Raw genomic sequence first — 17,624 nt, 5'->3', positions numbered from 1 at the left:
TCTGCAGGCTTTTTAAATAATAATAATAATAATAATAATTTTGCATTTATGTAGCGCTACGAACCCTCGGGCATCTGAGTGCTGCTTTTTATTACCCACAGTGTGGTGCTCATTTATCGACCTCATAAGGATGAAAGGCTGAGTTTGGCCCTGCCGGGCTTCAAACAAGCGTCCGCAGGCTCTGGACGCATGTCAAAGCGAGTGCTCTACTTGCTGTGCTATCTGACCAGCTTGTTGTGGTATCTGACAGGCTTGTTGTTTTATCCAATCCTATCGCAGACTGTTGCCACCATCTACAGGACCCCTGGTCCGTTCTCCTTTGTTTTAGAGCGGTCTGACCTCGCCTCTTCTCCCCTGGCCTCCACCTCCAAGCTTCTCTTCCTTGGAGATTTCACTATTCACCTTGATTACCCTGATGCAGCCTCTGTGACTCTTTCGCAGCCTCTGTGACTCTTTCCCCTCACCATCCTTCCCTCTGGTCTGACGCACTTAGCCGGTCACCCCTTGGATGTTCTCATCTCAGCATAGATCCCCATCTCCAACCCTCTCACTACACCTCTCTCCTGGTTTGATCATGCTCTCCAGTCCTCTCACCTGGATCTCTTTGGGTCCCCCGGCTAAGCCTCTGCCTACACTTCCAGTCTCCTTCTCCGTCATTCGACCAATGAAGTGGGTGTCTGTTGCTGCATTTGCCCCCACTTTTATTCCCCCTCCCACGCCGGCCGCTGACTCACACTGACACAGCCCTTGCTAACCTTTGCCTCTTCATCTCCAACACTTTGGACATCCTTGCCCCTGTCATGAGGATCTGCATGAAGCCTGCACCCAAGGGCAACACCTGGTATGATTCTGACCTAGCCTCTCTGAAACGCAAGTGCAGTGTTGCTGAAGTGGCAGGCTTCGAGCACATCCTCTGACTGGCCTGCTGCATGCTCCAAAGGCAATGCAGGCTCTCCATCCACTCAAAGAAGGCGGCCTTCCATCCGCTCAAAGAAGAAGGCCTATATGCAAGCTCGTCTCTCTGGGGCCACTAACAACATGGCTGAACTGTTCAAAATCTGCAAGGAACTTGCCATTCCTGCTGCAGTCTCCACTACTCCTTTGCCATCCCTGACACACTGCACTGGCCTCATTTTATAGCCACCACTCAGGACATCTTGTCCTCACTCTTCTCTACATCCCTCCCTTCTCCATCACCTGCTCTCAGGCCTCCCTTGGTGCCCCTTTCCTCCTACTCTCCTCTTTCTCGCCCATGCCACCAGGGGAGGTCTCTAGACATGTCCTCCCTATAAAGGTCTCCTCCAAACAGGTGCTCTTGCTCCTCCAGGCCTATCGAGGACAACCTTGCCTTCTGCAATCACTCCTTTGCCACTGGCTCCTTCCCGCTCCCGTCGAGCACTCCCCTCTCAAAAAGCCTTCTGCCGACCCCTCCTGCCCGGCTAACTACCGCCCTATCTCCTTTACCCCCTTTGTGGGAAACTCTTGGAGAAGCTGGTCATCCCCTAGCGGATCCACCACACTGAATCTGTGGGCTGTGTTCACGACCACCAGTCTGGCTTCAGAGCTGCCAGAGGCACGGAAACTGCACTCCAGAAAACCTGTGAAGATTTGCTCTCAAATCTTGATTCCAACTCTCCTTCCATTCTCATCCTTCTTGACCTTTCCACTGCCTTTGATACGGACAATCATGCCACCTTTTATAAATCGGCTCTCATACCCTTGGCATCACAGACCTGGCACTGGACTGGTTGCCCTCCTTCTCTGACCGACCACCCCAGGTTCAACTGGGCCCTTTTCTCTCCCCATCACTCTTCCTGCGGTGTCCCTCAGGTCTCTATCCTCTCGCTGTGGCTCTTCAACATCTACCTTGCCCCTCCATCCCATTTGATCTTGGCCTTCTCTCCTCACTTCCAGCGTCATGCTGACAACACGCAGCGCTGCTTCACACTTCCCCTCCACTGCTATTCAGGCTTGGCGGGCTGCTAACGATCTCTGCCTTAATGCCAGTAAGACTGAGATCCTTTTCATTGGGACCCCTGCTCCCTCCTTCCCGTCTACTCTCTGGCTGTCCTGCATGGGGTCCCCTCCCCGTCACCCTCTTGTGAGGCAAAAAATGTGCAAGACTGACGGTCTGAAGGACCAGGAGTACATTTATGAAAATACATTTGGGGGGGGGGGGGGGGGGGAAACGTGAACCAGGTCTGTTCCTAGGACTAAGAGACCTGAAATGACTTCATGGATTTACTTAATGGGGAATTCTCATGCACAGGGTCACCTTCATGCCCTTGGACTTCCAGCCTGTTTTCTAAAATAAGTCTCCTTTCTTCCAGGAACCCAACTCTTGTACAATGACATCCGAGTGTTTGACCAAAGCGTGCCCGATGTTTTTGCTCAAGATCTCCCTGACCTGTACAGTGCGTCAAAAGGGGAGCATGTCAAGTCTCCTCCCTGGGACCGGCAGGCGCAGCTCACCTCCGTAGGGGGCACCGAATTCATCAGCTTTTCCAAGTACAGCCGATTTCACGACGGTAAGCTGTGGCGCATGATAAAAGTCGCCTTTTTAGTTGCGCCTTTCCCCTAGTTGTTGTACTTCAAGTCTCTCTCTCTCTTTCTTCTCTCTCTCTCTCTCTCTCTCTCTCTCTCTCTCTCTCTCTCTCTCTCTCTCTCTCTCTCTCCTTCTTTCTTTCTCTATTTCTCTTTCTCTTTCTTTCTTTTTCTTTCTTTCTCTCTTTCTCTCCCTCTTTCTTTCTCTCTTTCTCCCCCTCTTCCTGTTTCTCTTTCTTTCTCCCTCTCTCTCTCTCTTTTCTCTTCTCTCTTTCTCGCTTTCTCGCTTTCTCTCCCTCTTCCTGTTTCTTTCTTTCTCTTTCTCATGCACAGACACACACACACACCACTGTGTCCCCGAGTCAATTAGCCAAACTCGTTTAGGCTCCATTAGTTAGACGTTCGCTAGGCGCACTATTATGCTCTGCTCTTAAACATAATCCCTTCAGATGCTTTAAGTTACAATTGCATATGTAGTTGCCGATAAGTAGAAGTCACACTCTTTATTTTGATCTACTCGCATGATATCACACACATAGTGACGCTCTGACATTCCCAATCGCTGACTTGGTCTAGAATTCATGGCCAGACATTTTAATCGTCTGTCATAATCGTGCTTTTGATTGATGTATCGTGTCTGTATAGCACTCCAATATGCAGGGAGGCCTCCTTGCATGTTTCACAGAGGTCTTGACTTGAGGCCAGAAGGAAAGCCGGGTGCTTGCAGACGTGTACCCAACAGCAAGGTACTCCAAATCCTTTGTTGTCTGAACAGCAGAGCGATGCCCACCTTTTGGAGGTCGACTTAAATATGGGAGGTTGAAACAGCAGTTGACTAGTATCTTTAAAAGGAGAGGTTCTCTAAAGGTTTTTTTTAGGCCAATTGACAAGTCATGTATTTTTGAGCACATATCAAACAATAAATTTTTTTTTCTTTCAATGCATCTTATCTTAGATTTCCAGACATTTACACTTGCAAACCGAAGGGGTCCAAAACCACCATCTTGTGATAATCCTTAGATACCAGTTGATCTATCCCCCAAAGCTCAAGTGCCCTTGCAGCATTACATCACACCTCTGCCCCTCGAAGTGATCCCTGCATTTCAGACGGCTATGTTATGCAACGTGTCACGACATTTGGGCACAGTGTAGCCATACGCGCACTGCCGGCATCTACGCAATCACGTTTCCAAATGCAGAAGAGACTCGTTAAATGTACACCCACACATGCTTAGTTTTAGTCGCTACTCACAAAAAGGGGATACCATTTCTTTTTTTTTTTTACTTTACAATTATTGCTGCAGAGTTGCACATTTAGTATATCGTTATATTTTGTATTGCAACAAAAATGTTTAACTACATAGATAACGGTTGAGGTACATAACCGTTAAAAAGACAGATCATCCATAAATCGGAATTTTGGTAGTCCAAGCAAAGGGAAGCATGTTATGAAACCGATTACATTCTGATGTTTAGATACAATCATTGTTAAACGTTTCCAAGTTTTCTTGTAGTATTTCTTGAATTGTAAATGTAAATATTCCATTGACTCGCATCAAAATCCATATTGGGGGGGAAAAAACATTTGTCCTTTAATTGAACTTGACCTCCTTTTGATCACGAAGCACATGACGTTCCCAAACACGGTTCGTCAACATTCACGAACCGGCTGTAGTCTCCAGCTCTATTCATAACGTTCTAACTGGCATGTTGGTTCCTATCATGGGTACTGGACATGGGCAAACTGGAGCGGCACGATCATCCCATAATAGTGCAATGATTGATCTGTTGGTGATGCTCCTGCGTTGGAAATAGACTCCATCCACGGGAACATGGTTTCCATGACACGCGCACATTTTTGTGACGTAACTAGGGATCAAGACAAAAAAGGTTTTAATTTGTTAATAAGTGTAACATTTGAAACATTTTTACCTACACATTATTTTGATTCTGTAGATAGACACCATGTGCCTGATTCGTTTTTTAACAGGATTGTGCCATTATAAAAGTCTTCTGCTAACCGGGCACCATGCCAGTTCAACAAGTATTGCTCGGTTCTGGTTGTGTAGTAATTTCTGGCAGATACAATATCTTTTTACATTCAATGCAATACTGTTGGTACAAAATAACTTTTTATTGGCATATACTGCCAAACATGCGCACTATCAAACTATTATTCATTGCTTGCATTTAACGACATGCTGAAAATGAAATCGTACAAAAATGTCGACCTGGGAACTGCGACGGCTGAAAATGCTGACTTTTCTTTTTAACCCTCCCTTACACTATAATATTAATATGGGGGGGGGGCTGCAGGGGGGTCTCCTCCCGCATATATATATATATATATATATATATATGTGGTGTAAAGGTTTAAAAAAGAAAGTTGGCATTTTCGGCCGTCGCAGTGATCACATAGATCCGCTGAAAATCACTTTGTTATATTAAAAATAAATAACATCTTACCTTATAAAACTCAGTGGCCCTCATTACGGGGCTGCTGAAAAACCTACCTATAGGCAGCGGTTTTCTGGCACCCCTGTAACAGCCGTACCGCCGCCTGATATGCTGGTGTCACCGGGATATCACAGGTGTCACCTGGATATCACAAGGGCAGCAGTAACGATTACTCTCCATTTCCATGGAAACGGGGACACGGAAGCACCGTTGCTAACGGTGCTGGTGCTTCTGTAACAACCTTAACGATAGGGGCATGAAAATCCAGCAGGACCGGCCTCCCGGAGGGATCCATCACCCCTACCAGCATCGTTGTAATATGGTGGTCCGTAAATGGTGCTGGTACGTTGCTAACGGCACCCTTATTTCCAGACCGACATACTCGGAATGAGGCCCAGTGTATCCATTATGGATCTTTAGTGGAGTTTCTCTTTCAAGAGCAAGTGTGCATTGCAGTCTATGCTGTTTTTTTGTAACAGATTGTCCATTATTTGCCCACTTCCATAAGAATGTTAGCATCGGAATGTGTAATCCCTAAACATCCAGGGTCAAACTACGTGAACACAGTTTGACAAAGCCACAGGCCAAGGTCAAAATTGCTTTTGTTTCTTGGTTTGTAAACTTTTCAAAATGTGCTTTGCCGAAGCATAGTATGACATTTTTTATTTTATATAGTTGGACAACCAACTTTTAAAATATCACATCACAAACCATGCATCTCAATTGTACATTCGATTCCTTTATAAAACATCAGAAATCAGCCATACCTCATAGAAGGTATGATGGTACATGCTCCCCCTCATCCTCCTACCCTCGAAGGTGTGGCATGACCAGTTTAGTGCAAATACACATCACAGCTCCCTATGTTGGGCTTCAAGAATCCGAACAATTTTCCTCCCTAGAATCGTAAGATGGTATAAATACACCTCATGGTCCCCACCCATAAACAAGCGCCAGAACTCGCCTGTCGGCCACGTCAAGTTGTTTGAGCGACTCACTGGCTGTTAACATCTTGAGCTGACTCGTGCATGCGTCCCCACACAGTTGACATTGCTGGCAATCAGAAGGTGTGCTAGCCCAGGCCCCATAATTTAATTTGTCTTGTATTGTATTTCCTGAATGGCCGACTCAGAACATTGTCTGGTGCCTTCGCAAGCCATCTCATAGCCACAGAGCAGATATTCAATAGACTGCTGTTTGGCATTCAATTCGCTCTGCTTGATATCGTTGTGTACAGGGTGCCCAGCAGAGCGTACCTTCCGGAGAAGGGGACAAGCACTTCAGTTGAAGTTTGGGGGCAACATTGAATTCTAGGTATGGGCAGTGGCACAATGCCCAGGTCTCCACCCTGTATAACATGACCAACATAATCTTCGCCTGGTATAGTTGTAGGGATAAGTCCAAAGAGGAGGCTGCACCCTTCGAAGCAAAGGAACCAATGGCACCAGCTGCTGTTGCTGATTTTAGTTAAATATATTGTAAGAGTCTTGTCCCTCGAAATTCTGCCTCTAAATGGATACCCACGTATTTAAAGACCTGGAACACTTCAATTGGTTCGCCCTCCAGCTTCCATTGTAGCTTTTTTACCTTCATACCACTTGGACAGAAAACCATGATTTTTGTTTTGTCAGTGTTTGACGAGAGAATTGCGGGAGGCGTAGTCACCATATTTATTCAATGACGTCTGCAGACCCCAAGAGGTGGAATTGAGAAGAGCTAGGTCGTCTGTGTAACCCAACCAGTGCATAGAGCTATTAACCAATTTTGAAGGTTTGGCAGAGCAGTTGGACATGTCCTTACCCAGCTTGGATAAAGGTAAAATAACTTGGGTGCCAATATACACCCCTGTTTTAACCCTTTGGATGTTCATATCCATTCAGTTGTCCTCCTTGCCTGGTCCGTGTGCACCTTCACCTGAGTACGGTCGTGGAGAGGAATTATCTTTAGCAAGCTCAGGGGTATACCAGCTGCGCGAAGTTTATTGCACAGCCTCTCTCTATCGACGTATATCCAAAGCTGCGCTAAAGCCAATAAATGTTGCGTAAACTGGTGCATAATGATCTTCAAAGCAAGGCAACTGATGGTCGTATTTTAACTTTTACGCAACCCAGTCTGATTTCATGGGATGATATTCCTTGCCTCCGACCAATCCTCGAGCTCAGATAGCAGGACTCTGGCAAAGTCTCTTGCGGGAATATCCAACATTGCCAGCAGGTGATAGTTTTTAGGGTCAGTATGGGTGCCTTTCTTGTGGACTGGGACATTTATGCCTTCCTGCCAAGAGGGCACAATTGTTTGTACCTCGGAGATCGAGCCAAAGAAACAATGAAGAGCCTCTGCCCAAAGGACCAGATCAGTTTTAAGAAGGGAGCTACAAATCCCGCCTGGGCCAGGGGCACAGGAGGACTTGCAGGGCATGATGATATCGAGTATTTCTCCAGTGCTTTACCCATACAACCATCAATAGTTGGCAACCTCGGAGATGATGTTTCTCTGTCGACACCCACCAAAGTGATTAGCCAAATGGGTTTCCCGCGTTTTCCCCGAGACTCCATTAATGTCTCTTAACTCTGGAAGTGTTGCCATTGACTATCCTCCGGAATAGAGTCTGGTTCATGGGATTGAGAAGCGTGAACTAAAAGGTGCCATGTGGCCGATTCCTTAGTGCGTTTGGCTTTACTTTACCACTTTGTATAGGATTATATATTTTCTTTTATAGATTTTGCCTCCAACGCATATATATATATATATATATATATATATATATATATATATATATATACACACATTTTTGAGGCTTGTGGAATCTGCTTTGATATGTGGTTATACAATTGACAACCTTTTATCATGTTAAACAGATTAAGAACAATTTCCCTGAGTTTACTTTGCCTGTTAAGATCAAGTTCACGAGTCTTCAAGAGCTGATAGTTGTTTCTGTATGGCACTGGAGAATCTGACCACAGCTAAGGTTATTGTCGTTTTTTCTCCTGATTGTAGCATTTTCCACCATCATTCTTTTGATTTGTGTCCATACTTTGTGATAATGGGGATCATGGAAATATCCCTTTGTGGCGATGAAGCTGGGCAGACCATCATCAAGTGATGCAGATTTTCTGGTGACTCAGGATTTTTACATAGGCTACAATTCGAAGGACCAGCGTGGTTTCGAGGCCAGGTGGTTTCTCTTGTTTTGATTAAATTCAGCTGAAATCTAAGAAATTGGTCCCGGAAGTACCATTGAGGAAACAATCTTAGATAGCTGGGTAAGGAATTTGGTTTTTTATTGTCCTCCCATGGTTTTCCATATATTTTGCATGTTGAACATTCTTTTTCAGTCCTAAACCAATCACAGGAGTAGAGCTTTTTTTTTAAAAAATGTTTTTAACTTTATCCGGGTTGTTGATCGAAGTATCGGCCTGCTCTCCTGTAATGTCAAGAAAACTTCGGCAATCTGTTTGCCATAAGGTCAATATTTGATCTTGTTCTTCCATGAGTGCTTTTTTGAGGCATTTAAAACCGCGTTTGGGGTTTTCCTCCATGCATTTTCTGTAGCATGAGTGTCTTCCACTCTACAATAGCTAGCATGGAGGTTAAACCCAGCTCTCTTCGAATTGCTTGTATTGGCGTGCCTTTAGGAAGGCGAAGTGTGTTTTTCCAAAAGTGGCCTTCTAGAGCTGCCCAATTTTTAGTTTTGAAGTTGAAAGAGGTTTCAGCACCATAAATAAGAATCGGGACCACCTTGGCTTTGTAAAATTTGATTAATGGAATTAAGCTGAAACCACAGTGACGTCTCAGAATGGTTTTTCCTAAACCTGTCAAATTCATTGCTTTCTTTTTTAGTGTTTGAAACCGGGCAGCGTCGATCCTACTTGAGTTGACACATACCCCTAGGTATAGAAAGGATTGCACTACAGGGATTTCCGTTCCCAGTAGTGACCAACGCATCATTTTTGTTCGCAGATGGCTCTTTTGAACACCATGGGGTAATACGGCAGATGTTTGCATATTAATTGTGAGTCCATTCGTTTTCACATAGCGTTGTAGAGCATTTAACTGTCTTTGGAGACCTATTGGAGTCTGATCTATAAGGACCACATCGGCATAAACTAAGCGACTGGCTGGGATATTTGCTATCGATGGAGGAAAGCATCTTATGTTGTTTGCTGCAGAGTCTGTCAGATATGAAAAGATTAAATATTTCGGAGGCCATCAGGCAACCTTGCTTGATGCCTTTATTAGTTGGAATGGGCTTGGTTAGTAGACCTGTTTTGTTCAACCGAACTGTGAGAGTGGTGTCTTGATGAAATTCTTTAATGGGGTCCATGATGAAAGCAGGACAACCCCATTTTCTCAGTTTGGTCCATAGCCTTGGGCGTGAGATGCTGTCAAATGCTTGTGTTAAGTCAATGAAGGCTATGTACATTTTTAAGTCTGTACTTCTCTCTGTGCGACTTTTCAGCAGGTTTAGGATAAAGATGTTAAGTGCTGTCCCGATGCCTCGCACAAAGCCTGATTGCCATGGATCAAAATGGCCAGAGGATGTTGCCCATGCTCACAATGCTTGAAGTACAAGGGTATCAAAAACTTTGCCCATGGAGTCCAGCAATGCTATAGGGCGATAGTTGGCTGGAATTTGCTGATTGCCCTTTTTATGAATGGGTATGATTATTGATTCTTTCCATGAAGTTGGTATCTTTTGGGTTGTCGTGATGTCATTGAATAGAATTGATAAAAACTTCGCCCATAGATGTGGGTTTTCTTTAAGGGTGGCATTGCTTATCCCGTCGGGTCCATGTGCATTTGATTTTGACAGCTTGATAATGACATTCTCAATGGTATCCACTGAAGTGTCTATTAAGTGCCATTTCTCGTTCTTTTGTGAAAATGACGTGTCCTCATGTTCTTGTTTGAAAATTGTTTTGAAATGAAAGATCCAAGCTGCGGGAAGGATTGATGTAGTTGTCAAAGAATTTTGATCCATCTGTAGCTGGTTTATCTGTCTCCACATGTCTGCGGTATTGGATGATCTGATGATGTGAGCATTTTCTCCGCGTCGTTGTAGTCTAGTGCCTTTTTGTGACGACGTAACCAATTCCGATAATGCTGCCAAATTTGTTTCCTTTTACTTATGGCTAGTGCAGACTTATCTCGTTTTAAACTCTGCTTCAGTTAGGCGCTTATAGAATAAGAATACACTGTAACAAAGCGCCCACAGGGCAGGGAGGGCGGGTACATTACAACACAATATTTAAGAGCTGAGGGGAAGAGGGACGAACCTACTATGCCTTGTGAGTATTCAGAATGTGTAAGTGCAGAAAGGAAGAGGGGGTAAGTGCTGGGGAGTCCGAACTCGTGGGACAGTCATTGAGGAAGTGCTAGGAATGTTGTGCTACATGGCTTGAGCCATGGGAGGTGTAAGTGCGCGTCTCCAGATGCATACAGAGTTGATGAGTCTTCGGGATAACTCGCTCCGATCTTGCCGCATGGAACTTTTTTTTCTCCCTAATCTCCATATCCGGACATTTTAAGTGTTACCTTGCGTTATAAAACACAATGTGAGTTGGTAATGCAATTATTAATCTGTTGACACAAGATACAATTATTTTTAAATCTTAAGTTCATTTAGTTGTAACTATTGATCAAGAATAAGTCTGTATTAAAATATGCAAGATTAGATTATTTAGTTATTCATTGTGGTTGTACTTTGTTACACGGCTTTGTCTTTCACATGTTTTCCTAGTGAAACATTATTCTCTAACTTTGTACACACCTTTTCTTTTTAAAACGGACATGTTACCTTTGTAACATTGAGAAATTCATTTTGATGAAAATAGACATTTGTGGATAAAAGTGTGATGTATTTAAATATGGATTGATGGGGTTAGATTATGAGATTCTCATCTCTTTGGACAGGGAGAGGAATGGGTGTGGAGTACAGGTGGACGGTGAGGACGTAGGCAGGACGTAGCACAGTAGACGGACACGCTGATGCCTGCTTGCGGGGTGCAAATCTGATGTATTGCCTCCCGGGCATTTGAACTTAGGGCGATGGATGACTTATCTTATTACAAGATGGCGGTTTCAGACCCAATGCCTTTCGCGTGTGTAAATGTTTGGAAATCGAAGGTAAGATGCATTGATAGAAAAAGTGTAAACGATCGAATGCTTAAAAATACCTCTCCTTTAAGAGCGTGCCCTGGGATGCAGTGCGTCATTCTTTTTGCCAGATAAGTCTGAGCTTGCAAATCTAAATATTTAGATATTGGACTAGCCCATCTGTAACACCCTTTGGCTGCTGAAGTGCAGGCGTATTTTCGTTAGCTGCTTATTAGTTGAATTTCCGCCTTCTGCGGCCTAGCGAGGAAGTCTACGGACACATGGCCACACGCTGCACTATTCGTTACATCCTGGCACATGGTCCTACTCGCCATTGGTTAGGAGTATTCACAGTCTCACACACACAATGTTATTCATGCTCTCTGTCCTGCTCTTGCAGGTAGATCCACTCCTCCTCCGCGTTTATCTATCAGCACTTAGTGATGCTGTGGCATTGTTGATCACGCGCTTGCATGCTGTAATGGGATTTCATGCCTTTTTCCTTTGTGTCCTCAGATCTCTACTCTGGTTGGCTGGCTGGTGCCCTGAAGCATGATCTGCTTGTCCAGTTCTGGCCCAACTCGCGTGGCATCCTGACATCCAACTGCTCCCAGCCCTACCACGTGTTCAATGTTCAGGACCTCCGCTTCCCCTCCGGGCCAAGCTTCACCTCGCACGTGGATCACTCTAAGTGGAGCGTCTCCCTCAGTGATGCCGGGGGAACGTGGACCTGCGTGGGGGACATGAACCGCGACCAAGAGGAGGAGCAGCGAGGTGGCGGCACAGTGTGCATCTCCAACCCCAGGGTCTGGAAGTCTTACCGGGCCCTTGTGAGCAGTTATGAACCTTGTTAATGCAAGCCCAGGTTCTCGGAGGAGAGGAGAGCCTTTCTGTGAGGGGCCTGGGATCTGGTGCTTGAACGCCCACACTCCTCGTGGGTAGTCTGGTTCATCCTTCGGTGACGTGCAGGCTTCATGAGTTGAATACTCTGAACCAGGCTCCTCCACTGAGGTGCCTGTGCCCATCAGACACCCATCCGGTATTGCACTTTCTGCAGTCCACAATAGAAGGTCCAACCTTGCCTCGAAAAACTGCAATAACTCATTGTTTTATTTTTCTTCTGATTTTAATCACTGCCTCAAATACTGTTTGCAGGACACTGTGCCTGCCACCTCTTGGACTAGATGGGTTCAAGGGATGGGAGCAGGGGTGCAGACTCGGCCAGCCTGCCCCCTCCAAGACTGAAGAGGCTCAGGATGCAGAACCTGTCTGGTCTAGAGCTGAATGTGCACATTATACAGAGCCTGTCACCTCCCAGACTGAATGAGCTCAGGATGCAGAACCTGTCTGGTCTAGAGCTGAATGTGCACATTATACAGAGCCTGTCACCTCCCAGACTGAATGGGCTCAGGATGCAGAACCTGTCTGGTCTAGAGCTGAATGTGCACATTATACAGAGCCTGTCACCTCCCAGACTGAATGGGCTCAGGATGCTGAGCCTGTCTGGTCTAGAGCTGAATGGGCTCAGGATGCTGAGCCTGTCTGGTCTAGAGCTGAATGGGCTCAGGATACAGCGCCTGCCACCACAGTGATGGTCGAGTTTACATCTCCACACAATGGTACTTGGTCCTTCCGCCGCAGGCTGAGGATGCACTGATCGCCTGTACGATGTACCACCTCCTTAGAGGATGTAATCCTGCTGGAATATCTCGTACTGTTACCAAAGACTGCCTATCAGGGTGGCTCACACCGGAAGGGCCTGTGGTCATACACCCAAACCGACCACCCTGTCGCAAACTACTTCTTATAGTTTCCTGATCAATGTGAGCATTTTGTGATAGTTCCATTGTTTCATCTTTTTATCATGTGGTGCTGCCTGGTGACGAACTGAATATGCTGTGAAGATAGCTCACCGAGGTAGCCCACCCTTGCAGAGAGCGCTGTATAACTCCTACCAGAAGTCCCTTTCACTGTAAGGCTGTCTCCGCTCTCTTTCTTTGTTCCAATGAGTAATATGGAGTTGGTTGAGGCGTTTTTTTTAAATGTTTTATATGGTATAGCATTAGATGCTTTGGCTGTTGATGGAATGACTATAAACCGTTGATGTCAAGTGTGTTAGTGTGGCCTGTTGGAGGCCAGGCCGGCTTGCCGGCTAATTGACCATCACAAAGATGATCTTTTGCACATGACGGTTGGTGCAGATGTCGGCGCCAAAGTTCCCCTGTAGCGCAGCAATTTATGATCTGGCCACAGCTGTTTGGTGACCAAATACTGATGATTTAACTTTAGAACAATTCTTTTTTTCAGACTGAAAGTCAGTTTACTTTAGCATCTGAAATGTAAAAATGTACTTGTTGCAAAATGCACAGCGGCGAAGAACTAAGTTTGACTTTTAGCCACCACAACCTTTTGTGCACAGAAACGGGGGAAATGCACATTTATGCGATGAAACAAAGTTGGCCAGCACAGTATTAGAACAGAATAATGACAAAACATGCATCTGGAGACATCAGAAAAGTCTGGTAATTGCTGCTCGCTATGTACTGGGCGCGCAGGCTTCGGATCCCGCGTCTGCTTGCATATGACGATGCTGTAATGTTGAGTGTGAATCCCTGAAATACCTTGTTGTGGAATGTCCGGCTTTATCTGGCTATCACCATGAAACTTTTTGTATTTTCGTGCACGTCCTTTGCTAAACTGGCAGACTCTGTGGTGGCAAATATTAGTGATTCCTAATGATAAGACTGATAATTAAAGGGATTTTTTTTTTTAAAAAAAACTGGTTGAGAATGCATGAAATTTCTCTGTTTTAAAAATGATCATGCTTTTAGGGATTAGTACGAAAAATGTAACATTTTTGTACTGTTTACGTGTTTTTTATTATTGGAATTGTATTTTACTATTTTGCTAAATCTATTGATTTTTCTTTGCGTGTACATGTGTAACGTTTCTACTGTACACTATATCACACTAAATAACATGACAAGAAATGCAGCACATCGGTGGAAACGCAGACTCTGAGTGCGGTTCTTTCAAAGGAAAGCGAGCACTGGCAATGCCAGTAGGGACTAGTTTTCTAAATGCAAAGGAGGAGCTTCCTCACAAGATCTAAAAGGTTTCCCCTTTGCATTGCCAGATGGGGTTGAAGAAGCACAGGCCTAGCTGGGATGACAGTAGAGCACTGTACCAGCGGCTGCTAGTAGGCCGTTCCTATTGCTTGAACTTGCCTTTGAAGAGAATGGCCAGTGGACACTGCTGCCTTCCTCTCATGATGCCTGCTAATCCTTGTTTGGTGTGGACATTGCTACCTTCCTCTCATGATGCCTGCTAATCCTTGTTTGGTGTGGACACTGCTGCCTTCCTCCTGTAAATCATGATGCCTGCTAATCCTTGTTTGGTGTGGACACTGCTGCCTTCCTCTCATGATGCCTGCTAATCGTTGTTTGGTGTGGACCCTGCTGCCTTCCTCTCATGATGCCTGCTAATCCTTGTTTGGTGTGGACATTGCTACCTTCCTCTCATGATGCCTGCTAATCCTTGTTTGGTGTGGACATTGCTGCCTTCCTCTCAGGTTGCCTGCTAATCCTTGTTTGGTGTGGACATTGCTGCCTTCCTCCCATGATACCCGCTAATCCTTGTTTGGTGTGGACATTGCTGCCTTCCTCTCATGATGCCCGCTAATCCTTGTTTGGTGTGGACACTGCTGCCTTCCTCACATGATGCCTGCTAAGCCTTGTTTGGTGTGGACACTGCTGCCTTCCTCCTGTAAATCATGATGGCTGCTAATCCTTGTTTGGTGTGGACACTGCTGCCTTCCTCTCATGATGCCTGCTAATCCTTGTTTGGTGTGGACATTGCTGCCTTCCTCTCATGATGCCTGCTAATCCTTGTTTGGTGTGGACATTGCTGCCTTCCTCTCATGATGCCTGCTAATCCTTGTTTGGTGTGGACACTGCTGCCTTCCTCCTGTAAATCATGATGCCTGCTAATCCTTGTTTGGTGTGGACATTGCTGCCTTCCTCTCAAGATGCCTGCTAATCCTTGTTTGGTGTGGACACTGCTGCCTTCCTCCTGTAAATCATGATGCCTGCTAATCCTTGTTTGGTGTGAACATTGCTGCCTTCCTCTCATGATGCCTGCTAATCCTTGTTTGGTGTGGACACTGCTGCCTTCCTCTCATGATGCCTGCTAATCCTTGTTTGGTGTGGGCACTGCTGCCTTCCTCCTGTAAATCATGATGCCTGCTAATCCTTGTTTGGTGTGGACATTGCTGCCTTCCTCTCATGATGCCTGCTAATCCTTGTTTGGTGTGGACATTGCTGCCTTCCTCTCATGATGCCTGCTAATCCTTGTTTGGTGTGGACACTGCTGCCTTCCTCCTGTAAATCATGATGCCTGCTAATCCTTGTTTGGTGTCGACACTGCTGCCTTCCTCCTGTAAATCCTGATGCCTGCTAATCCTTGTTTGGTGTGGCCACTGCTGCCTTCCTCTCATGATGCCTGCTAATCCTTGTTTGGTGTGGACATTGCTGCCTTCCTCTCATGATGCCTGCTAATCCTTGTTTGGTGTGGACACTGCTGCCTTCCTCTCATGATGCATGCTAATCCTTGTTTGGTGTGGACACTGCTGCCTTCCCATCTTTTACTGTCCTATAAGATTGATGACAAAGCGTTGATGGGATGGACAGTGTTGAGGATAAATGCTTTTGAGAAATGATGTACGCACCAATTTATTATACTCCGAAAATGCTTGTTCACTGCATTACACACATGCAAAATTGACAACCTGCCTGCTTGAATGCACGCCATCTTCCCGACCATCCATGGCGGGCTGGGCTATTCACGCACTTTCATGCTCAAAGTTGGAATAAAATGTGTGTTTTGACTTCTTGACATAATTGCTTTGGTTTTACTTTGTATTTCAAATATTTTATTAAGAAAATATTTTATTGCTTTTCATAAGGCAAACCTATCTATTGTGTCCTAAAGTACTGTTTACATTTGCCGTAGTTTGGCCTTTTAATGTTAGTGCGCGGTACAAATGTCCTTTAACATTATCACCACCGGAGTGGTCCCCTGGCGCTCTGGCAGCTCTGAAAGAGGGAGGGAGGGAGGGAGGGAGGGAGGGAGGGAGGGAGGGAGGCTGAGTTAGTGGAAGGAGGATGGAAAAAGTGCAAGAGTGAACTGATGTGCTGTTGGCGGCCTCAGCCCGGTGGGTCCGTTGGCTGGGCCTGGGATGTTTGCGGCCGGTAACACCAGGAGAAACACCCAGCTTGAAACATGAAGACCGAGCCAGTGCATCTCACGCCAAGGGCTTCAGAAGCTGAAGGTTTCTGGTTAGAGTCAAGAACCCTACCTAGGCCGTAACATTCATGCTCAGTCCGTCAAGCCACACTGCCAGCTAAACCAATCGCTGCAGCCGGTTCAATCTATCCAGAGAGCAATCCATCGTTCTCTCATTTGTCTGTAAACTAAAGTGACTCACAAAGGCCCCTTTAGCCATAGCTGCAACTTTTTACATTTGTAAAGCCCCCAAGCCCAAGGGCATGAGGGTGCTGTTGCAATCCGTTTACGCTGATATTGGAAGAAACAGAAAACACTTTGTGCAAAAAGGTACAAGCTGAGTTTCAGCTTGCAAATAGCTTCTTGCGCGTCAGATTTAATCAACCACCACTGGAAGGGAAGGGTATAAACTCGGGTGATATTAGGGTCACCTCCTGCCAGATGGTTCCTGGGTCGAGAAACGCTCCACAGCCCCCAATTGACACATTTTTGAAACTTTGAAAAATCTCATCCAATGTCCAAGTCTTATCGATTCCCTCCAGCACAAATGATCAGCAAGCGCATGTGCCTACATCAACTTCTCTGAACCCTCCAGCACAAATGATCAGCAAACGCATGTGCCTACATCAACTTCTCTGAACCCTTCAGCACAAATGATCAGCAAGCATGTGTGCCTACATCAACTTCTCTGAACCCTTCAGCACAAATGATCAGCAAGCATGTGTGCCTACATCAACTTCTCTGAACCCTCCAGCACAAATGATCAGCAAGCATGTGTGCCTACATCAACGTCTCTGAACCCTCCAGCACAAATGATCAGCAAGCAGGTGTGCCTACATCAACTTCTCTGAACCCTCCAGCACAAATGATCAGCAAACCCATGTGCCTTCATCAACTTCTCTGAACCCTCCAGCACAAATGATCAGCAAGCGCATGTGCCTACATCAACTTCTCTGAACCCTCCAGCACAAATGATCCGCAAGCACATGTGCCTTCATCAACTTCTCTGAAACATCCAGCACAAATGATCAACAAGCGCATGTGCCTTCATCAACTTCTCTGGATGTATCGGGAGAGTCGGCTCATATATTGGCGCATCCCTCCCAACAGCATGTTACCAACTCTAACTATGGCCTCTCCATATGATTACGCATTAGTAAAACCTCTATGCCCCCAATTGTTGACGATGTTGTGAGAAAGAGCGTAATGGACCATAGAAGCCTTACCTTCAGAAATAAGGTGCT

The 17,624-nt window shown here is 45.6% G+C and overlaps 1 protein-coding gene and 1 long non-coding RNA gene across 4 annotated transcripts in view; one reads left to right on the top strand and one right to left on the bottom strand.

The window, feature by feature from the left end:
- The window catches only part of DNASE2 (deoxyribonuclease 2, lysosomal), a 121,065-nt gene extending 105,070 nt beyond the window's left edge, over positions 1 to 15,995 (top strand). For both annotated transcript variants that reach the window (XM_069604142.1, XM_069604144.1), the window contains 2 exons: positions 2,331 to 2,528; positions 11,614 to 15,995. In XM_069604142.1, the coding sequence (XP_069460243.1) occupies positions 2,331 to 2,528; positions 11,614 to 11,951 (536 nt within the window). In that variant the 3' untranslated portion in view covers positions 11,952 to 15,995. The remainder of the gene's footprint in view (positions 1 to 2,330; positions 2,529 to 11,613) is intronic.
- Positions 2,879 to 17,624, bottom strand: part of LOC138447792 (uncharacterized) — a 43,040-nt gene continuing 28,294 nt past the window's right edge. For both annotated transcript variants that reach the window (XR_011259946.1, XR_011259947.1), the window contains one exon: positions 2,879 to 4,413. This is a non-coding gene — a long non-coding RNA (uncharacterized lncRNA). The remainder of the gene's footprint in view (positions 4,414 to 17,624) is intronic.

Source organism: Ambystoma mexicanum, chromosome 3q (genome assembly GCF_040938575.1).
Source record: "Ambystoma mexicanum isolate Mex_15411 chromosome 3q, UKY_AmexF1_1, whole genome shotgun sequence".
Taxonomy (NCBI): Eukaryota; Metazoa; Chordata; class Amphibia; order Caudata; family Ambystomatidae; genus Ambystoma; species Ambystoma mexicanum.
The sequence above is the reverse complement of the archived record's forward strand: the minus strand, read 5'-3'. Positions and strand labels throughout refer to the sequence as shown.